Genomic DNA, 23,679 nt, shown 5'->3' on the forward strand with positions numbered 1-23,679 from the left:
CACAACAGAGCAGTCTTTGCAAGACTCAGTTTACACAATGGTAACATTCAGCACAAATTTTGCAGCAGCTGGTGTGAGTAAACAGAAAAAGTTACACCTGGGGATAGTCTTACTAAGTTATTATCATAACCTGTATGCTCTTTTGAGTATTTTAAGGGTAAACTTTACAAAAAGTCTTTTAAAATACCAGTTTGTCATATAAAAGGCTCCATTAAGACATAGCTGCAAAAAGTAATTATATACATACATACCTGTTTTCAGCAACAGTTCTGGCTTACAGCTAGACTTACGAGAGTCAGTGGCTACTTGCTACTGAAAGTTAGCATATGGGCACCTGTGGCAACTGTGACTTGGGATGGTAAAATATAATCATTACCAGGAAACTTGCAAAGCTGAACAACAAAATGATTATTTAATTTGTTTCACCTCCTGCAATTCCCCAACTTACCATTATAGCTGAGAGAGCCGACACAGAACCTAAGCAAGTAATTCCCGTAGTGTAACTAGGATCCATCATGTACGGAAACATTCCAACAGCACTGGCAGCCAACAATCCTGCATTCAATGCATGTCGACCAGGCAGCAGCAGTGGTGCAGAATTCAGGATACCTGCAATCAAATCCATATTCAGAGACTGACAGATATATGCAGGAGGGCCTGTCTCTCACCTTCAGAGAAGACAGAATACTTCAGCAAAAGAAAAATCAAAAAATAAGAAAAAGGGAGGGGCTGAAGAAAAAACAAGCTAGCTGAAGCTGAGACATTGTGCCGACTGAGTATTGCAACACATTCAAACTTCCTCTAGGTTCTCAAATACTCCTGTTTAAACTTGTCTTACTTCCTAATCTCACTGAAGTGCTTCAGAAAAACCAAAAAAACTCTTCTCTTGAAAAGCCTTTTTAAAAATGTACTCTCATTCTAGCCCCAAGTCTTTGCGCGTTGCGTCTGACACTCTGTAACAGGAAGCCTTTATCCAGAGCTTCTTAGTACTGGTATTCTCAGTCTCTCAAAAACTGTGTGCTTTTGGACAATGTAAATAACCATAAATATAAAACACTCCTGCTTTTAAATGCTTTAATTTCACCAGTACCCTCAGCCACACAGACTTCCCACACTGGCAGAGACTTGAGTGTTCGGTATTCGTGTGCTTAAGTTAAAAAGACAATGACATACTTATTGTTACCCTAGGCTTTCCCCCTCACTCTGCCAACAACACAGCAGAGCATAAAAACGGTACAAGTTTATCTGTTACTTTTGGTGTAACTAAATTACTTACCAAGCGCCTCATCTAAATTTCGCTGAATTCAAGGCAAAGAATGAACTGATGGTCTCGGGACTAGGAGTCGAAGTGTGTGACCTACTACCTCTAGTTCAATAGCATAGACACGCTTATTATTTCCTATCATGCCCACATGAAAATGCAAGGCAGAGCAAGGAAAATGAAATCAGGAGACTGGGCTGAAACAGGCAGTGAAGTTCACCAGGGACATGCGCACAAATCACTGACAGGGTGGAGGAGGCAAGATGGAGAAAAGGAAAAAAAAATAACCACGAAGAAATAAATGAGTAATTACTTAGAAGAAATACATACTACTGACAAATCCTTCAAAAGATTATTAGAGAAGACAGCTTTCCATCCATGTCATGCTTTCTCCCTCAATGGCTGGTCTCATAAACACTGAAGAAAGCAAACAGATGTCTCCCAAGCGAACTATTGCAAAGCTAGTAACAAGATTAGTAGTAAAAAAAGCTCTAAGCTGGAACTTCTTATTACGGTATTATCTCAGTCTCTCAAAAGCTGTGTGCTTACAAAACCAAAAATAAATGTGATAAAGAAACCTTCAGGTGCTTAAGAATCAGGAATTAGTGAGTAATTTAGAAGGCATATTTACTAAAACAGTAAGAGGTATGAAGCATGGAGTTTGCGTTGTGGGTAAAAAGACAATGAACTTGAGTCGTTTAAAGTGAGGCAGTCTGAACTGATACTGCAACCTACCTAACTAAATGCAGCCTTCTACGCTAAGAACAACATCCCATAAATATAAGTGGTGCTAAGTGCAGCAATACCAGATTTTCAATTAAAATGTCTGCTCAGGAATCTGAAGTTCTGATCATAAAAGTTCAATGAAATTAATTAGAGAAACAGTGACAGGCAGTGTCTTAACAACACTAAAGCAACACATTTCTGGACAAGATGAATGGAGGTAAGGTTACAAGAGTTGGTAATTAACAGCAGTAGTATGCTCAGGCACTGGAGAAAAACTTTCCATAGCTAAAGCTGTATATAAGTTAAATACAATTAATAAAAAAGTACACTCGTAACAATTAAACATATAAACTTCTACCTGATGCAAAATACAAGACTTCTTTCCAATTACACAGCAGTCTAAAGGCAGAGCTAAACCCTGGGCAGGGGAGCAGGGAACGCCCTTTAACAAATACTTTATTCCAAATGGAAGGTCTCACCTTGAAGTTTTCCATAAGCAACAAGAGAGCCACTGAAAGTCACTCCACCAATGTACGTGCCAAGATACGCCACAATCTTGGTGAGGTTTGCAGCTGGATCAGTAGCAAAGTGAGGATATTCAATCATGTATTCTGCTACGCAGGTGAGCACAGCAGCCAAACCAACCAAACTATGGAAAGCCGCCACTAGCTGAGGCAGATCTGTAATCTGGATGCGTTTAGCAATCGTCAAACCTATTGAGAGTTGAGAAGGGAAGTCTTACAAAACACAACCAATCTGTACAGCTAGAAATTAACGTATCAGGGACGGTTCAGTGCGCAATGAATACATGCATGCACATGCCTGTTGCAATGGAAAAATTGGAACTTCCATAAATACAAGTTAGTCAATTCACCTGTGAGCTACACATTTTTATGCAGTATTTTGTGTATATACAACTTGCATAAATGCATGTACAGAGCATGTATTATCATAGTATCATACACATACCTATGGTACCACCAAGTGCCATTGCACCCGACATCTGCGCCAACAATTCAGGCGAAGGTTTAAGGCCTCCAAGAGTTGCTGCTAAACCTCCTGCAACACCAATCATACCCAAAGCATTTCCAAGACGAGCTGTTCCTTGGGTGGACAAACCAGCCAGGGCACCAACACAGCATAAGCCTGAGCCCAGATACATCATCTTTAAAGTAAGAAAAACATCAAAATGCATACATGAAATAGAGACAAATTGCATAATCATTATAAAAATCTTTGTGATTATTACACAAAAGGGCTGATTTCTCCAGAATATGTGTAAGTCACAATTCTTAAGTCAAAACTCTTGATTGTTAGAAACCGTTCTATGGGATGTGATATTGGTCAAATAAAATGTGGTATCTCTCAAAACTTTCTCCCCACTTTATGACCTTGGTTTATCTGCACTGTGAATGCTAAACTTGAGTCAAGCCAATTTTCATCATCAGTTCAGAAGCAAGTTTTCCTTTAGAATAAGCCCAAAGCTAAACAGTCCTGTTCATTATAGGAACAGTTTCAGGATTTACTTATGGCATATATGAACTGTTTTCAGAAAGCATAAACAAACAAATGAAATGAACTGTACCTGTCTAGATAACTGGAAAAACTAATATATTACAAACCCCTGGCATAAAGGTATGCTTGGATCACTTTTCCCAAACACAGAAGGTAATAAGTATTGATTTTACTCACCATTAAAACAAATGCAAAGAAAAATGTACTGTAAAAGGTTCTATAGATACAATCCCTGTCTATCCCTCTGTGCTGAAATTTCATCCCACCCAGATGTCATACCTACTTTAACTGTCACGCCAAGGTGAATTTCAAAAAAAATTAAACCAAAGACTGATTTCTGTAGCTACTCTAATATTTAAGCTGTAATTGAGGGAAAACTATCCAATAAATAACGAAGTACCTGCTGCTTCACATGAAAAATAAAACCCCAAAGCTTTTTAAAGTTTGCAGATTCAGCATCTGAGGTATGATGAAAGCTTAAAAGTTATTAAAATTTCAGATTGCCCTTGTGGGAATACGAACCTGATGAAGAGACCATGGCAGTGAAGAAGCATACCATGCTGTGAACAGCAGGCTAAAAGCCACAAAGTTATCTTACCTGTTCAATATTATAGCCACCGCTGAGAGCAGCTGCATAGCCTCCCACAAACACACCACCAGGAAGTAAGTACAAGTAGTTGTACTCAGGAGGATCTGTGGGACGTTTGAACATATCCAGCATTCTCTGCGTAACGAGAAACCCACCTGGCCAAAGCAAGGGAACACTTTTACAAAACTAAAATCTGTAACTAAGTATATGCCAATGTATTACAGAAATATTTGTTTAAACCATATTATCACACAAAGTTAGCAAATGACACCAATAAAGCCTCTGAAAAGCTAGTAAGCTGGAAAACTGTCAGGAAACAAAGGTGTAATCAGGGTGAGATCCTGTTGTCTTTTTTAACCTTTGGAAGAAATTCATAAAAGGAGAAGTTGGAAAGCCTGAAGACTTGCTCTGGCTTCATACTCTATTGTAGGATACAGCTTAGATTATGACTGTGTCCATTTCCCTATCTACTCTAACAAAAAACAGTATTTACAAGTCACATGGCTCATTTTCTTATCTTTTTTATTCATGAAGCTGGGACTTCTGAAGCTTAAGCAAGCAGAATTTTGGTTTTTGCCACTAGTATATTTTTCAAGTAGGAAAAGAAATATGAGGACAAGTACAGTACCATCTTGGGATATACAGGAAAAGGTATTTCAAAATCATCATCATCTAAAGGATAGCACAGAAGAAAAATTCACATTTAAATATTTCCCTAAAAAAAAGTTACACCACAGGGTGTACAAACTGGATGCAATAACTACTATGAAAAATTTGGTGAGGGTTCTTTATTGATGTATGCTCTCAGATCCTACTCCCTGAATAGTATTTCTGGCATCTATACAATTCATGAGCTAGAAGAAATAAAAGAATTACACAAGTGCCTTAAAGTTACCCTCAGGAGAAAACTTACATTCATACCTGCAATATTAACTGAAGAGATAAAGGTAGAAAGCACTGCTAGAGTTTCAGGAGTGTTTGCAGGGAGATAGGTTCCACCCATCAATACCAGCCCACCAACTGCAGTTAGCCCTATTTAAAAGAAAAAAAAAGTGTCACTGAACCTTAAAAAGCTCTAATACCTGCATCAAGTTTCCTTTCAGCAAACAGGTACCCACTGACCCAAATTTAGACCACTACTCTACACATTACTATTTAAACAAAGACTACCATGGTCTTTTTCATCAATACAAACATGTTCCAAAAAATTAGTATACAAATACAGTTTTGAAGCACAGTGTCTCAAGCAGAGTCACTTTGCTTTAAATAGTCAAAGTAGATCAGACTTGTGACCCGTCACATACATAAAGTGTCCCCTCAGTGAGTTCACAGGTGACCCCCAGCTGGGGGGAGCGTTGATCTGCGGGAGGGCAGGAGGCTCTGCAGAGGGGTCTGGGCAGGCTGGGTCGGTGGGCCCAGGCCAGTTGTGTGAGGTTCAACCAGGCTCAGTGCCGGGTCCTGCCCGTGGGTCACACCAGCCCCCGCAGCGCTGCGGGCTGGGGGCAGGGGGCTGGGAACTGCCTGGGGGGAAAGGGCCTGGGGGGGCTGGTCGGCAGCCGGCTGGGCATGAGCCCCCCGTGTGCCCAGGTGGCCAAGGAGGCCACCAGCATCCTGGCTGGTGCCGGGAACAGCGTGGCCAGCAGGGCCAGGGCAGTGCTGTCCCCCTGCCCTGGGCACTGGCGAGGCCGCCCCTCGACCCCTGTGTTCAGGTTGGGCCCCTCACTGCCAGGGGGACGCAGAGGGGCTGCAGCGTGTCCAGAGACGGGCAGGGGGCTGGTGCCGGGGCTGGGGCACAAGGCTGGTGGGGAGCGGCTGGGGGAACTGGGGGGGTCAGCCTGGAGAGGAGGCGGCTCGGGGGCACCTTGTCGCTCTCTACAACTGCCTGACAGGAGGCTGTGGGCATCTGGGGCTTGGTCTCTTCTCCCAGATAACAAGCAACAGGACAGGAGGAAACAGCCTCAAGTTATACCAGGGGAGGTTTAGATTGGGTATTAGGAAAAATTTCTTCACTGAAAGGTTGGTCAAGCACTGGGACAGGCTGCCCAGGGAGGTGGTGGAATCACCATCCCTGGAGGTGTTTAAAAAACATGTAGATGTGGTGCTTAGGGACATGGTTTTATCAGTGGACTCGGCAGTCCTGGGTTAACGGTTGGACTTCATCTTAAAGGTCTTTTCCAACCTAAATAATTCTACAATTCTACATATACACCTACATCTATAAAATCTTACATATTTATAGTTATGAATCTTAGAGGTTGTTTAGGAATTTCTTCTTTTTCCCCTCTCTCCAAACACACAGCTTGAGGAGAGAAAAAAAAGAACATAGAAAATATAAAAAGGAAGTTACTTTTGGGCAACATTTTGGAGAGATGGGAAAGAAAATGTCTTCTATGAAAGGAGAGACCAGAGCAGTCCAAGCAAAACAAGCTTTAAAGCAAGTATGTTAAGAGTGAAAAATTACTTATAAAAATTAAAAACATACAGGATCACATTCTCCCTCCTTTTGAAAATCCACACTCTCACAAGGAGTGTGTTTGAGGTGTCCTTGACATTTATGAAAGTAAATTCAGAACATGCAAAGTCTGGCATTTTAAAAGGCATTATCAGCAGACTACTGTCTGAAGTTCAAGTAAAAGGAGCTGTGCCTCCTTGAAACAGAAAATAAGCAGTTGTGTGACAGCTACTTACCTGAGATAGCATTAGTTACTGACATAAGTGGAGAGTGAAGTGCAGGAGTCACACCCCATACTGTATGGTACCCCACTATTCCAGCTAGGCCAAATGTCGTCACCATTTGCGTGAAAGCATTATTAGGTGCTACCATGCCCAGTCCTAACGTGCCAGCTAAACCTAGAAGAAAAGCACAGCAAAACATTTCTATAACTTTTCAATGGTTTCTTACATTTAAACTCTATACAACAGGAGTCCATTATTGAGCTAAAAGTAAATAGGAGTTTTATGTATGGACTTGTTTCAAGATCAGCTGGATCATCTTTGTCAACTACCAGGCTCTTTTGGTGCTAGTGTTTCACTGACAGTAGAAAATAAAACCCTAGATATAATACACACATCTTTGTTACACATGAACACAAAGCAGGAAAGTTAAGGTTTCTGCACCAATACTGAATCCTCCTCTATTGTTCTACAGCAAACTTGTAGCCGAATCACAACCATGTTGAGACACTACTTGGAAGACTTGAAATGTGCTTACAAAGAACAGAGATTAAAATTAAGAGCACTGAATTCTTTAATTACCTCACGCAGAAATTCTGATGCACACAGAATACCAATTAACAAGACGAGCCAATATTTATTTGTGAAGATAAATGTCCTCGTCTCACTACTTCAGTAGACTGTGGACATTTAAGTCCCATACAGTATATTCAAGTTTGAAGAAAGTAATGGCATTGAATTGATTCTGCTGCGAAGTATGGACACAGTCCCTAGCAGGAGTCCTTCAGAAGCTTAAGTATTTTACTGATATTTAAATAAAGCCAAACACATACACATGACATGAGTCAGCACTGCTTGTAATGTTGATACTTTTGGTTAAATTTCTAAAATTTTGTTTTCCCCTCTCAGAAGCAATTACTACACTACACTGGCTTGTGTATCCTCGTGCAAAATCAATCAACTGCTCCCCCAAATAGTTATTAAATTGAATGAGTAAGATGAGGAATCACTTAAAAAGTACTAAGCAAATGAAGAGCACTCTACACTGATTCTCCAGCTCTGGAAGTTGCCTACCTGCTGTGTATACAGATGCACTAGTCATAGTTTTTCTAAAAGGTGTAATAGTAGCTGCTTTTTCCGCTTCCAGCTCTGCTACTGTCTTCTGCTTCACCGGGGCTCCTTGAGGAATGTTATTTGGTGGAGGTGCTGGGAAAATGACCTTGCCATCCTGACAAGAGATATTTACAGTTATCCCTGACATGGCAGATGTTTTACAGCTAGAGAAGCCTACTCTTCTTAACCTTGCAACTCAGGTAAGTCTTAACATTGTACAGGAACATTTTCCTTTTCTGCATCTGCAGAAGTTTGCAAGGCTGGATGATCAGTACAGTTTGATCAAGTTAACCATACCAGTTCACACATTTTTCAGACAAGATTTAATATCAGTGTCCAAGAGCACCTGGTAGAAATGCAGCATAAGGCTTGAAAGTAGAAACCAAAACAAAGAGGTGAAGCTCCTTAAATGGAAAACATTTATGCAAAATAAAACAGGCTCTCTGAAACTGCAGTCTGCTACAGACTGACCAGACCTCAGCTAGGCGTCAGGGTAGGTCTCACATTGCTTGCTGTTCTTCAAGCCTCTGGAAGAATAACTGGTGGAGCTGTCAGACCTGAGCTGTACACACCACTTCAGCTAGGAGAGCTGAAATCCATACAAGCCTTCTCCAGAGCAGACATGATGAGCGCTACAAAATGTTGACAACATTATGAAGCGAAACTCAACAGAAATTAATACCTCTTAACTAAACCGCAAGTTATTATTTCCTAACAGTTGCAGATGGAGAGCCTGCACTGGCCCATGCCCTAAGTTTGTGTTCTGTTATTTCCTAGAAAAGCTTAGATAAAAAGTATCCTGCAAAATCTAATTCCACCATTTTTTTCTGAACTTAATCTTCTAAGAAAAGAAACATGTATGTATTTTTTTTTTAAAAAAAAAAGGAAGACTTTTTCTTGTTCTGTAGTAATGTTTCAAACATGTTCTAAATAACTATGCTTTCATCACATGAATACAATATGCAGATTTAATATTTTTTGTATTTTTCAATAGTAGACATTAGGTATTTGTTTAACCACGACAAGATAACAAAAGCAAAGAGGCTTCCCTTCACAAGAACAGACAGAGGAATATTCAGCTGAGTATGAACACACATGCCTGCCCACACTTGTCCATCAAATCACATCTGAAGTCTATTGGTATGCAGTATCTTTGAATGCATTTTAAAGAGACAACAGATTAGGAAGATAATATTTACTGACTTACCTTCATTACTACAGTTCCTCTAATAACATGATCCAGAGTCCCATAATCAAATTCATCTTTCGGATCAAAATAGAAATTCTCTTTGTCAGGACTAATAGCCTTTAGGAGTTTGGTAATATTGTTGGAATACAGAGAACTGGCCTGAGTAGCCATTCTGCTAGGCAGGTCTGTGTAGCCAATGTGTGTAACACCCTGAAAAAAAAAATCAAATAAAATATTAAGGATTAGCACAATCTCTGAAGAAGCAGCATCTCTTCCAACATATCCTTCTGGAAATATATATGCAAACTGTTTCACTTAGATTTCTGTTTTTAACCCCAGCTAAAACTATTATCTGCAGCTCTAATATTATATTGGGGGCACATTACTCACAACAGTTACAGAATCCAACATGATCAAACTCAACACCTTAAATGATATTAGCAATAAGCCTACTCAACGAGAAAGATTTATTGGTGCAAGAGCTTGTCCTCTCCAAATCCTACCATTCTATCAGAACCTAGATTCTTAAAGCAACCAGGTAACAGATTATTCTGCCCAATGCTTGGCATCTTCCCAGTCCTTCTGGAGGGTGTGCACTGGATGTAACCTTCTGTATGACAGAGCAAAGGGAGCTTCCTCAGAGCTAGCTAGCCGTGCAAGTAATATGCCCCTGTTCACATTTACGTAAATATGTAACACAATATATCCAAACTGTTTTAAGAATACATTTTTAAGACTGTATTAAACATAAGAATATATGTTTAAGACTGTAACTAGCTATCAAGGCTTTTGGAATGTATGGAAAGCTGAGGTTGGCGTACACTCTTCCTGTTCAAGCAAGCTGTATTAGAATACTGCTCCAACAACTTACAGGTAAGATCCATGCATGCTTCCAGGAATTCTGGTTTCTTAATGCAATGCTCCAGCACACTGCTGATAGTTTTGCCCACAGCTCTGTGCCAGTACACTATATCCAGGGGTAATGTTCGTCTAAGTGCTCTATATAAATTCTTTATGCAAGCATCTACTTATTTCTGTTTTGCATACTCTAATTTCAGTTTTTAAGCAATGAAATCAGAAGCCCTAGAAAACCACAAAGCCAAATACAATGCGTGACTCATCACACATACACACACAGCCCTGCTTATATTAATGACAATCATGGCATCAATATGTGCTACAGGCTTCCCCAATAACAGCATTATGTCCTTACATTACCAAATAACAGCTTACTTTAAATCTCATCACCCAGATTTCTATTTGCTAGAAGATTTGTCCCAAGTAGCAAAAATAAAACCCAAAAAGCAGAAAAACAAGTTCTTAACTGAGTCACGAACACTGGAGCAAAACCAAAGCAGTTAGCTTCATCTAGAGCAAAACTGTGTATTTTAATAAACCAATTCATGCTAATCCTAGTTTGGGTTACAAGTGGTTTGGATACTTTAGGGCAGACACCCTCATGCTGGCAAGCCTAAAGACATACTAAGATATCATCACTCTCCTGAAGCTGAAATTATACCGTGCTAAGCCAGAGACTTTGCACTGAAGTAAACACTGACATAGCTTACCTATGACAGGGACTGTTAACCTCCAGTTGTGGGAGGTGATGAGATAAGTCAATGAAGCTATTCCTACTGCTGTCTCTTCAGGTAGATCAAGACAAAAGACATCAAACTACACCCTCAACTCAGCAGAAATACATCAGTGGACTTGGAAGTCTGAGCAGTAAGAATTCCACACTTAACAACCAAATTAAAGCTATACAAAGGTATTTGTTTCTTTAAAAATCATCAAAATGGTACAGAGATGACTAGCAATCAAATATAAATCTAAAGGATTACTTAAACCCAAAGAGCAAAATCGGCTACTTATTTTCAGCATACAGTTTAAAAAACACAACATGAATTCATGCAAACTTGAGAATAATCTGCAATTAAAATGCTCACCTTATGAACATACAATTCTCCAGGCTTTGTAGTTTCAATGTTTCCCCCTGCTTCTGCAGCTAAATCCACAACAACTGAACCTTCCTTCATTGATTCAATCATGTCTTTCTTAAACAAGACAGGCGCTTTTTTGCCTGACAAGACAAGGCATAGTAAGTTAAACACAAAATAATACCATTTCATCCATATTGCTCAGGAGATGAGTTCTTCCCTTCTCTCTCTCTCTCTAAACTGTATTTCTCTAAGCCAAATTTTCAAGTCATTGGTACCTGGGCTGAAGTGTCACAGAACGTGTGTTTATACAGGCAGAGAGGATATGTTAGAACATCTTGCTCCCAGGCGTATAAAAAAAAGTATGGGCAGTCTACTAAAGGTGCTGCCAAGTCCAATTTTGTCCTCAGTAAACTGACAACATCCAATCTTACAATTCAAGTCACAATCAAAAAAACCAAAAACAAACCAAACCCTCCCAAAAAAACAGAACCCCACATCATAAGTTATTTACAAGAGACAGTCCTGTTTCACCACACAAACTGGATAGCAGAAGTAGCAATGATGCAATAAATATGCAAGAGAATTATATATTCTTACTTTATTACTATCTAGTCCTTGTTTAGTAAGAAAACATGATGATACTGAGTCAAAGACTGTTAATTTGTGAAAACCCAAGTTTTAGAAAAAGGCGCACACTTTAAAAACAGGCATTTATCAGGAAAGAGAAAAAGATACATGCTCACACAGACCTAATTCGTTACCACCTCTGTTTTCACTGCATATGCAGTTCCAAAACATGCCAACTTACACAAAATAAATGTAAATTAGCATCTCGCACATAAAACATACCTGGAATAAGCGCTGTAGTAATAATAATATCAACATCTTGGCACTGCTTGGCAAACAGTTTCATTTCAGCTTCAATAAATTCTTTGGACATTTCTTTAGCATAACCACCTTCTCCCTCTCCAGATTCCTTTAAGTCTACCTCCAAAGGCTCAGCACCAAGAGACTTGAACTGTTCCAGAGCTGCAGCTCTAGGAAAAGAAAATTGCAGGACAGAAAACAACCACTACTTTAAAAATCCACCATGGCTTTTCTGGTATTTTTAGTAGCAAGTCTTCAGACAAGAGATCTAAAACTTATTTTAGGGTTAAGGACACCATAACTAAAGTCCTTAACTTTGTGTATTTAGTGAAAAAAGTAATTGCATCACTATTTAGGCCCTAACAAAGATACTTGGATGAGGAATGAACATAGCTTACTGTTTTCTGTATGATCAGGAGAGTTGCTCCAAGAAAAGTCTCAAACCTAGGAACTTAATTGTTAACTGTCTGCTCACATTTTCTCTTGTCATGACCAGGTAAATCTACAGCCCAAACTCCGATGTCTAAGATGGGTGATAAACACACAGCCTGTGGCCCTGATTTAATCTGTGAAATGGGAATAGGAGTCAGTCTCACTTGAACAGGGAAAACTGGTTGGGGGGTGCAGGCAGGTGATGCTGTTCTGGAGTTTGGGGTTTTTCTTTTTTTTTTTTTTTTCTTTTTTTATGGTTATCCTGTAAATCTGTAATTTAGTCTGCATCATGTGGTATCACAGTAAATTATGAGACTAAATTTCAGTGCTGGGTGAACATTTGCAACATGCAGAGTATTTAACAAATTCCTGCACACCAAGACAGAAGTACATAGGATGCTTAAGAAGGGAATTGAAAAAAATCTGGGAAGTTTAGACAGATTTTGATCATACTTTTATAAAAAATACACCGTTTCCAGTTTGTTTTAAGGCATATGCAGATTTTCTAGCAAACCAGAGCAAATGTTTTTTTCATATTGCACATCATAAAACTGCAGATATATTAATGTTTATTCTTTCATATTAGATATAGCAAAGTGGCACTAGATGCCATTTCTGCATAAAAACATACAAGTAATTTTAATGCAAATACAGTATTAAGCACATACAAATTCAATATAAGAAAGCCATATAATAGAAAAACAAATAAATCAAGTTTGCAGACCCTGTAGCTATAAGAAGGAAAATGCTTGTGCTCTGTAATTTTCCCAGTCTATTGCTCTAAAAAATGGTTATGGGACAAAATAATCCTTCTGAACATAAAGAAGAGACCTGAGAAAACAGTATTTGAAGCAGCTTCAGCTGCAGTTTCTGTTCTTGAATCTTGAGTTTCATAAACAAAGTAACTCTATGTTTTTCTCTCCTTCAGCAGACTGAAAGAAGTGTCACTCCATAGAGATCCTAGCTGGCCTCTCTGGGACCAGGAGAGTACAAGTGAATGAGAGTATGTAGCTAGGAACCTGGATCAAAACAAGCTATAAATGAGGGCATTAAAGATGACTTCTTTATTAATAATTTTCTCCATGTCCCCAAGAAGAACAGAGACATGAATTTCTGGATAAAAGCCCTAAATTTCTCATAGTTCAAATTATTTAATGAGAAGGATGCTTTGGAAGGTTTGGTTGTTTTGAGGTATAAAAAAGGAGGAATAATGATGGAGTAAAAATGGTAGGAAAGGAATTCTGATTCAATGCAGTACAAGTGCTTTCACTGTAATACAGCCATAAACTATTTCATCTTAAAATTATTTCTGATTGCTATTACGATTTTTACACACCCACCTAGTATCAAATCCACGAACCACTGCACCCATCGATTTAGCTGCTCCTGCAGAAGCCAGGCCAGCCACTCCTCCTCCAATGATCAAGACCTAGAATGATACCATTATTATGCTTGGATTATAAACTAGTACTACAGCTGGTTAGAAGAGCAGTGGCATTATACTGCTTTCACAACTGCAGACAGATCTCATTAACCAGCCATTTAAATAAGTTACATCAGGATAGAGAACCCAAAATGACTTTGGTAAAGCTGCCCCATCAATCTAACAGTTTAAAAGCTCCTAACTCCAAAAGCCAACTCATCAGTTTATGTAAGAACAGGTTTTCTCCTTAATTTATCTTCTTTCTTTTTCCTTCCCTAATTCTACTGTAGTTTTTCTTCAATCCCATCCACCTGCAATTCCCATCAAGCAATCCCTTCCATCACAGCCTTCCATGCACCAGAAATTCTACCATCTCTGACTTAACTGCCTCCTTGCCTTTCCCCATCTGGAAAAAAAAAAAAAAGGTGTGTGTATATATATATATATATAGAGAGAGAGAGAGAGTTTGATGTTTAAAACTAAGCAAACATAAATAAAACTCAAATTATTCTGTGATTCCCCAAAAACATGGCACTACAGGTAGTGAACAAAAAATGGTATGGGAATAACTACAGGGATTTCTGAAGTCTCTAGAACTAGCCTCAAGGCAGAAAAGTCCTTTAACACAGTTTCAGCAATGGTTAGCTGTACTCAAACCCAAATATTCTTCTGCCACAGTATCTGTTTAATTGCACATACCTTTGCTGGAGGAACTTTACCAGCAGCTGTGATCTGACCCGTGAAAAATCGGCCAAAGTGATTTGCTGCCAGTACCACAGCCTTGTAACTGTCAATTAAGGATGAACACACATCAGTATTTTCCCAGGCTCAGTACAACTTCATTCATGACAGCAATCAAAGGGATGAACTTTTGACAATAGCATGCAGATTCAGTATTTTACTATTAAGCACAAGTTTAATAGTATGTCTTTGTTAATATATCTTCCTTTTAAAAAAGAAAATCATGGAATGCATTTTTAGACAGTTTCTGGATCGCAGTATACTACATGTCCACAACTATTCACTCTCAAATACAATTTTATCTGAACAATAAATGGATAACTTTCCAAAAGTTAACTCTGTGGTCTTTGAAGACAAGCACTTGCAAAACCCAGAATATTTTTATGTAAATTCACCTAGACAAGCAAGCACACATTCAAAAAAGATACTCTGACCCTAATTTTGCAGAACGATATGGCTTAACCTTGCCACCCCTTCTGTCCCATTGCTTTGTAGCCATCTGAGAATCGGTGGCTGGATGCCAAGTTGACATCAGTAGAGCTATCTGAAAATGCAGATTAATGTGTAATTATGCCTTTTCTTAACAACAGTGCACATTTTCTTGCATTTTTTTCCTAACAGTGTTGTCATTCAACAGTCGTGTTCCACTCTCTTCCCTATCCTTATCAGGCACATATAGAGATCTGTATGCCATAAAATTAGTTCTAATTTGGAATACAGCTTGTAGATTTTATATCTTTAAATAATTATGATCTTCTGTATTTTAGTAAAATTACCAAGAATAAAAACACAGCGAAGTAGCCAAACATGTATGTGGATGTACACTGCTGGTGCCCACAAAATATGGTGGCCTTCTCCAATGCTTATTACACTTCACAGACATCAACCAAGTACAAAGCCAAAAATATTACCAAAAAAAAGAACAGAGAATCTAATAATAGGAGTCAGCTTGATGACAACTTCTTAATTCGCTACGGCGAATACCAGGCGCAAAGCATGAAGATGTCTGAGAGTATTTGGTCTGTTCATAACTGCCATAGCAACTGCAGCCATACTAAGCAGTTTGGGTTAATTATCTCCCAAAATCATCAGATCCCAAATACAGACAATCTGTGTTCAAGCTGTCTTAAGGATATCTTTGTGCCTGCTCTAATCTAGTACAGATCAAAAAGGCACTAGACAAAGCAGCTGAGGAATTAAAACCGTCTTCAGTTTTGGTTGGTTTGGTTTAGTTTTTTTTCAAAGTCTTGTTCTCATCTGCTGCAAAGCTGACCATAAGAAAATTTGTTTGGCACCCCCAACAGTGTCATCCTGCTTGAAACAGCTGTACAGAGATGCCAAATTGCTTTAGATATACCTAACAGCTTTTAACTGAGCTATACTTACTCAGGCTGGGGGGAAAAAAACCACAAAAAACCAAAAAATCACAAGAAGTAAGGTTCATACCCGGCAATGTTGGCCATGGAGCTAAGTGCATCATATCCCTGAGCAATGGTGACCCGTGGAACCTGATCCATAGCCAACACAGTAGTTTTTTTTTCTGCAAGTTTTTTCAGGAGGTCTGGATTTTGTGCTGGGTAGATAAAACTAACCAGGGTAGCAGCTGTCTTAAAAAGATCTGCCTCATGTACACCCAGAGTCGAGTTATGTATAGGAGCCCTCACCTGAAGAAAGAAAGAAGTTTCCAAATTAATCTGAGGCAATAAATCAGAACACATTCCACTTCCTCTCTCCCAGCCTGCAGGCTGTCCATTCCCACCCACCAACGACAGAAGGAAGGAAGTGTATCAAAGGCTGTTTACACAACTGAACCAAGTAAGGGCACTTAACTGCAGTGCACATACTAGAATTTGCTCTTGGTGGCAGGGCAGCAAGATCTCATGGCTCCCAATGAGCAGTTATTGGCTTTTATGACAGACAGCTGCTTCAAAACCTGACATTTTTAAGCAAAATTATTACTGAATAGATAAGCCAATTAAGCTTTACAGGCTAAGAATCATTAATAAGGCTGCAATGCACCATTACACGCAGGGAATTTGAAGGATGAAGTCCAGCAGATACTCATCTTGATATGCCTTCACTTCTTCCGAGTTTCTCACCTTTCTTCAAAAAGAAACCTACTTAAAAGCGTTGTTCACAAAGTAGTTCACAGAAATTCTGTGTTCAAACCTGACAGGATAACTTCAAAGAGGGCAGTTAAAGGAAGCATAAACATCCAAGCTTAAGCTTTTTCTTTTTTGCTTCAGGACTCTGCACAACCTAATGCCTCTTAAGCAACTTCACTTTTAGCAGCCTTCCCACATCAGCTATAAATCAACTAGTTACAACTACTTTCGAAACACACTGCTCCTGTGGAATTGTTGGATGTCTGACTAAGAAAAGCTAGGAACTTGTATCTTCAAAATTCCAAGCCACTCTTTCTAAAGAGTAACTTGCGTGTATGTTAATGAATTTTGGGAGTGACAGTTTCTTAGAGCAGGCGTCTCATCTCATTAGAGCCTGGAACAGTCTACCTCGCTCTAGAAAACAACTCCTCAAAGTTTTGCCTGGGATAGAGTGAATTTTTTCCCTACTGGCTGGTACAGCACTGTGGTTTGGATTTAGTAGAATACTACTGGTAACACACCACTGTTATCTAGTTGTTGCTAAGTAGCACTTACTCTTAAGTCAAGGACTTTTCTGTTTCACATGCTCTGCCAGTGAGCATGTGCACAAGAAGCTGAGAGGGAGGAGAGCCAGGATAGCTGACCCCAACCGACCAAAGGGATATTCCATACCATAGAACATCATGCTCAGCTTATAAAGCTGGAGGAAGAAGGAAAAGGGGGATGCGCGGAGTGATGGTATTCATCTTCCCAAGTAACTGCTACATGTGATGGAGCTCTGCTTTCCTGGGGATGGCTGAACACCTGCCTGCCGATGCGAAGTGGTGAATGAATTCGTTGTGTTGCTTTGCCTGTGTGCATAGCTTCTGCTTTTCCTATTAAACTGTCTTTACCTCAGCCCATGAGTTTTCTCCCTTTTACCCTTCCATCCTCTTCCCCATCGCACCAGAGGGAAGTGAGCAAGTGGCTGTGTGGTGCTTAGTTGCCAGCTGGTGTTAAACCACAGTAAGTAGCTGAAACCTTCATAAGAAATTATCCTCAATTTTTTTCATTGTTGCCATTTACTAGTTCATTACTGTAGGTGCCCATCTGAGCTATTAAAAAAAAAAGACTAAAACTGAAACAGATCTTAAAATGGAAAATAGTAAAGGAGTTTACTTACTGAACTTTCAGCAGACTACTGGAAAAAAAAGACCTATATGTTTCTCCAAAATAACGTAATGGAAAATATATAATAAAGCAATTACTTTGACAATCAAATCAGAAGCCAGGACTTCTTTGGTCCCCTGGATCTTTGCTCCAGCTTCTCTGTACTGGTCATCAGAAAATTTAGAAGCTTCTCCAGCACCAGATTCTACCACAACATTGAAACCTTGTTTAACCAAGGCTTGAACTCCAGCTGGTGATAGAGCCACTCTCTTCTCATTCTCAAATATCTCCTTGGGGACACCTACAGTCAGCTGTTTATATGGAATTCCTGTAAGAATGGCAGATAAGACAGCATTAGTTGGACTGAAGATTAATTGATATTAATGGCACTCTTCAGTGTTTGTAGAGACGCATGCAGACATGTCACACTCAGCAATTCTCCCTCCTAAGGGAAGAGGCAGCAGAACAGTATTTTCTAGCACTGTAGTTTACATTTCCTTAATGACAGCATCTTCCTAGAAATCCCAGTTCTTTCAGGAATCAGCAGGTCAGCACAATCAGCTCCACAAGTGGTAACAACTGTTTGGTGCAGTTCATACCCATCTGCATGTATATATTTCTGACTGTCTAATTGGTGTTCTGATTTATAGAATACACAGTGTTCTGGTGATAACACACTGCTCCCAAAAAAGAATTTAAATGCTTCTCCAGTTACTTCAACTTTATTGTGAATAAATAAGCAAATGAGTTTGAACAGCTGAACTGCATTTTAACTGAACATGGTTTTAATGTCTATTAAATTACTGTTGTCTCAAATCTATTAATGAAGCATAACTTGCATACCACAAAGTACATTGAAAGGCACAACCACATCAATAAGGTAATCTTAAGAGAGTTGCTACAGAAATGAAAAATGTGAATTTAGGACTAGCTGAAGAATAATGCAATATCAGTCCAATTAATAGTTTCTTCAATGTTATCTCCTTGTCTTAACTTGTTCAAAGCTCTGCTAAACTACACCAGGAAATTGCTGAAGCTGCAATTTATCAGTTTTATCTTAGGTTTCAAATTACAGACATTAAACTTTGTTCCTGTGAATTTGTGGGCATCCAATCTAATATCTGAGAGTTAAACTTCTCAGATCCAATCAAGTGTTTAAGATATATTATTTATAAATACACAGATTCAAGCATAACAATCATATATCGAACTACCATATCAGTTACAATACACAGCATGCAGTCCAGCATACAGGCCCCGTTCCACACCAGCTTTCACTGATATCTACCCAATACTTAAACCTGGATTGTGACATTCCTGCACAAGACACTTACATATTTTATTAATATGTAACTTGAGCAGCCTAAACAGTCACTCATATGAAAGATTAAGCAACAAAAAAACCAAAAAAAAACCACTCAAGCAAAATAGAAGGGGGATGAAAGGCTTGTTTTAAATTACAAATCTGCTTTTAATTTGGCCACGCTATGTATTTTGCTACAAAAATTGTACTAGATTAGTAATGTGTTGCACATTTCAGGAAGGTCTTCTTTTCACTTTTTTTTCCCTCTTTGTTTGTTAAGACAGAAACAAGCAAAACAAAGCCAAAAGCATACCATACCGTAAGAGCTTTGAACGGAATTATCTTAATATTTTTAATTCTAAATCTAAGAAATAAAACTGGGACTAAAAGGTGCTTAAAGCTGAAGATCTGAAAATGTTTTTAATTAACGATTTTCAAGACACTATCAACCTAGAATGTTCTGAAAACACAATACAGAGTTGCTAAGAACTGGTACTTATGTATCTACCTGTACTTGTCAGTTTTCCAACCCATTAAAAAAGCCTGATTGAACACATCCAACAAGACGACAGAATGGAAGATCACCAGACAAAGAAGTGTATTACTTCCAATTCTTCCAGGGAACTACAGGCCTGCCAGCCTGACCTTGGTGCCGGGGAAGGTTATGCAGCAGATCCTGAGTGCCATCACACAGCATGTGCAGGACAACCAGGTGATCAGGCCCTGATCACGCATTTGTGAAAGGCAGGTCCTGCTTGATGAACCTGATCTCCTTCTACAACAAGATGACCAGCTTAGCGGATGAGAGAAAGGCTGTGGATTTTGTTTACCTGGACCTTAATAAAGCCTCTGACGCCATCTCCCACAGCATTCTCCTGGAGACACTGGCTGCTTGTGGCCTGGCCAGGTGCCCTCTGCGCCGGGTATAAAGCTGGCTGGCTGGCCGAGCCCAGAGCGTGGTGGGGGATGGAGTTACATCCAGCTGGCGAGGGGTCACCAGTGGTGTTCCGCAGGGCTCCATGCTGGGGCCGGTTCTGTTTAATAGCTTTATCGACAACCTGGACGAGGGGATTGAGTTCCCCCTCAGTGAGTTTGCAGGTGACACCAAGTTGGGGTGTATGTGTTGATCTGCTGGAGGGCAGGAGGCTCTGCAGAGGGACCTGGGCAGGCTGGAGCGATGGGCCCAGGCCAGTTGTATGAGGTTCAACGAGGCTCAGTGACGGGTCCAGCCCGTGGGTGACAGCAACCCCATGAAACGCTCCAGGCTGGGGAAAGAGCGACTGGAAAGCTGCCTGGTGGGAAAAGACCTGCGGGGAGTGGCTGACTACCAGCCAAAGATGAGCCAGGAGTGTGTGCCCAGCTGGGCAAGAAGGCCAACAGCATCCTGGCTTGTATGGGCAATGGCGTGGCCAAGAGGAGTAGGGAAGTGACCATACCCCTGTACTCGGCTACACATACGCTTGACTAAAGCTTATACACTTCTCAAGCAAAAAACTTAAGATTTGGAGGTTTTAGCTCCTAAGGCTCAAATGACAATTGCTGCTTCCGATTTCTTTTTGTTCACTTGCTTTTGTGTGGAGTACCAGAGTAGAAGAGTAAACGGCTAGGAGGGATGGTACATGAATATGCACTCGCTATATGCCAAATGTGTTTCCTCCTTTTTTTCCTTTCACGTTGTTACATCTTGCATGCAATAAAAGTAGGTAAACCTTTTTCAGGTAGAAACTATTTGCACCTTATTTAGTAAGCAGAATGATCAGAGACCCATACTGAGGACTATGCCCTCCTCCAATGTTTTGGGAGATCAAATTCAAGATAAACATTCAACAAGTATCGTTTACCTCTCACCTCTTCTCTGTCCCACTACCAAATTCCCGGCAACCAGTAAATACAGAAGCAAATACACGTCCATTTGCCAGCTTTTAGCTACAACACGTATAGGACATTTTTCAAGCAGACTACCCTGAGCTATCACATCATTCAGCAGAGCAACAGAGTAGATGTCTACAACTGCGAAGTCTATGTTAAAAAGTTCAGGACAGAGTATGATAAATACTGTGTTTGAAAGAAGCTATACCATGAACACAGATTTGGTTTGCTGAACTCGGCAATTTCATCAAAGTAATCACTTTTGAAAGGTTGAAATCCAAAATTACAAATGTAGGATCTTAATTTAGGTTTTGAGGAAGCACATCTGCCACCTTTGCCATGGGTTTAAAACTGCATGAGTGTGTGAAGCTTCCAAGTTCCCTTCCTAAGCCTTCACACCAAATAATCTCTTTCAGAACTGCTTCAAGTATGTTATAGTAACTACTTTACTGCTTTATGACATAAAGAACATTTTCCAAAAACAGACCAACACACACATACCTTGAGCACCTCTGAGTTACTTGAAGATTTTTAACATACTGTTCATTGAGTAGGAGAAATGCAGGACTTTTTTTGATACCAAAAATCAACAGCAAAAGGATCCTGCCACTATCAAAAGTAGAATCATTAAATTTCACAGGCCTTAGAAGCTTAGTATGGAACATACATGAATTACAATTTAAAAAGACTAGTAAAGAAGCCACTTTTTCTCATCCCCTTAACATAATCTCACCTGCATAATGAAGACATAGTCAAAGCACAGTCCCTAGACTTCTAAACAAAGTAAGTAGGTAGTCTACATCTCCAAGTTTCAGAAATCAAACAACTGAAAATAACTATAGAAGCGATTTTCTCCATTTAACTTCTATCTATAAACTGAGTGTTTAAAGAAGATCCTAAGTTAAAACAATCAAGAAAACTCAAAACACTTTACATAGAGAAATAGACGAAAATACAGGGCTTCATTTCCTTAACCTGATTCCAGGAAGTAGTCTGTAGCAAAATAGTATCAATACTAGAGACTGCCTTTGAGAATAGAGGAAGGAGAAGTTTTGACCACATACCACATGTTCTGGGATGGGAAAACAAGATATGTAACCTGCCTAATTTCTAAGTTACTCTAATATCAGCTTTAAAAACACCATCTCACCTGTCCTGAAGATGAGGACATATTCCGAAGAACAGCAATATGTTGTTGGCAATAAGAAAAAAAATAAAAAAAAAGAATAGTAGAGAGTATTAAACAAACACCTGATCCCTCTTCTTACACAAGCAAGAGGATTCAAAAAACCCAAAGAAATTAAAGGAGAATGTCTATATTTTATAAATAATGCACAGCTTATCTAGAGGCTTAATAGACTATAAAAAGTTTAAAAGTTCTGCAAGACTTAGAACTGCAAGAAAGAAGCATCAAAATAAAAAGGACATTAAAAATTCCAAAATAGGGTGGGGTAAAAGTCACAGAGCTGTAGGATAAACCAATCTGGAAGTATATCAGAAACCTCTGAGTCGGTCACTCTGTAAGCAGCTTTCCCAGGGCTTTGGAAAGTTTTGCATCCATTTCAAGTATCTGGTGCTAGTAACAATTTGAGACAGGTTACAGAATACTAGTTTACTCTTGTATGAAAACACCTATGTTTCTAAGAAACAAAGAAAATAGCAGCAAAATAAACAGCAATAAGAAAATTATCCATCCTCCAAGTTTACTTTTTGACTGACTCAATCTCTTCACTCCTCAAACAGCTGTTGTTCTTGTACATAACATATCCTCCACTAAATGAAAGCTCATCTGAGAGAAGTAATAGCAACAGGCTTAAGAATTATTGTGACACTAGTCTTTTCAGAAAACTTACTCCTGATGATATTACAGTGATTTTACCAAGTGCCACTATAATCAAAGATAATTTCTAAAATAATAAAATTTATTTTATATGCTGTTAAATTCTGATTCAAGAGCACTTAGAAAGTATACGTAGGCAATAGTACTGTTACTTATTTGCCATTCAATGGCTGTTTTATCCTTGGTTTGTCCTCTACCAAATGACAAATCTCATGTTACCAAAATGAGCTATGAGGACAGCTTAATTATCAAAAGACTTACCAAACTTACAATTCTCAGCATTAAATAACTGCGTTGCATGAATACTACTCGTCCTTAAATAAGGGCTTCCACACGACAAATCTGAAGGGCCAGCACTGAATTCTTAAACATGACACTAACCAGAATTCTCTGTCCTTGTGGAAAAATTTCTCTAAAGTGATTCATAAAAACAAGAGAAGTACACACACACAGAGACAAGCATACTAATTTCAGTAGAACTGAAGAGATCTTTCAGTTTCATGATCAAATTTGTGATCTAAGTCAAATACAAAGACTGATACCAAACTCAAACAACAAGGGCACTTACCTGGGTCATTTGAGAAAGAACTTTGAACCTAGTTTCCTACGTCCCAGGTTAACACTCCCAACCAAGGGACAATTTGCCATATCAAGACAGACAGATGTCTCACTCAGATACTTAATATGGAAAAAAAATTGGAACATCACAAATCTGTCAGTCACAGCAAAGAAATTCATGTTTCACCATGCAACTGGGGTAAAAAGCCATGCAATACAATTATCAAGACCTCTCAGGGTAAATAAACTCTTCCTCTCACCACGTTTCTTCAGAAGCTCCAGAACACCAAGTCACTGATTTGAAAGGACCCCAAAATGCACCAGCCGCTGTTAATATCACTATAAATTCCATGCAACAACGGCTTCTCAGAGTTATACAGCATAGT

At 39.3% G+C, this 23,679-nt stretch overlaps 1 protein-coding gene across 4 annotated transcripts in view; it reads right to left on the reverse strand.

The window, feature by feature from the left end:
- NNT (nicotinamide nucleotide transhydrogenase) overlaps nucleotides 1-23,679 on the reverse strand; it is a 47,713-nt gene that overhangs the window by 21,804 nt on the left and 2,230 nt on the right. For all 4 annotated transcript variants that reach the window (XM_040578847.1, XM_040578848.1, XM_040578846.1 and 1 more), the window contains exons 3-16: nucleotides 17,822-18,051; nucleotides 15,916-16,133; nucleotides 14,428-14,515; nucleotides 13,646-13,734; nucleotides 11,856-12,043; nucleotides 11,013-11,146; nucleotides 9,085-9,276; nucleotides 7,839-7,992; nucleotides 6,780-6,941; nucleotides 5,013-5,123; nucleotides 4,101-4,246; nucleotides 2,957-3,152; nucleotides 2,467-2,700; nucleotides 449-609 (exon numbers count right to left, since the gene is read on the reverse strand). In XM_040578847.1, the coding sequence (XP_040434781.1) occupies nucleotides 449-609; nucleotides 2,467-2,700; nucleotides 2,957-3,152; nucleotides 4,101-4,246; nucleotides 5,013-5,123; nucleotides 6,780-6,941; nucleotides 7,839-7,992; nucleotides 9,085-9,276; nucleotides 11,013-11,146; nucleotides 11,856-12,043; nucleotides 13,646-13,734; nucleotides 14,428-14,515; nucleotides 15,916-16,133; nucleotides 17,822-18,051 (2,303 nt within the window). The remainder of the gene's footprint in view (nucleotides 1-448; nucleotides 610-2,466; nucleotides 2,701-2,956; nucleotides 3,153-4,100; nucleotides 4,247-5,012; nucleotides 5,124-6,779; nucleotides 6,942-7,838; nucleotides 7,993-9,084; nucleotides 9,277-11,012; nucleotides 11,147-11,855; nucleotides 12,044-13,645; nucleotides 13,735-14,427; nucleotides 14,516-15,915; nucleotides 16,134-17,821; nucleotides 18,052-23,679) is intronic.

The sequence above is a fragment of the Falco naumanni genome, chromosome Z (assembly GCF_017639655.2).
Source record: "Falco naumanni isolate bFalNau1 chromosome Z, bFalNau1.pat, whole genome shotgun sequence".
NCBI classification, from domain to species: Eukaryota; Metazoa; Chordata; class Aves; order Falconiformes; family Falconidae; genus Falco; species Falco naumanni.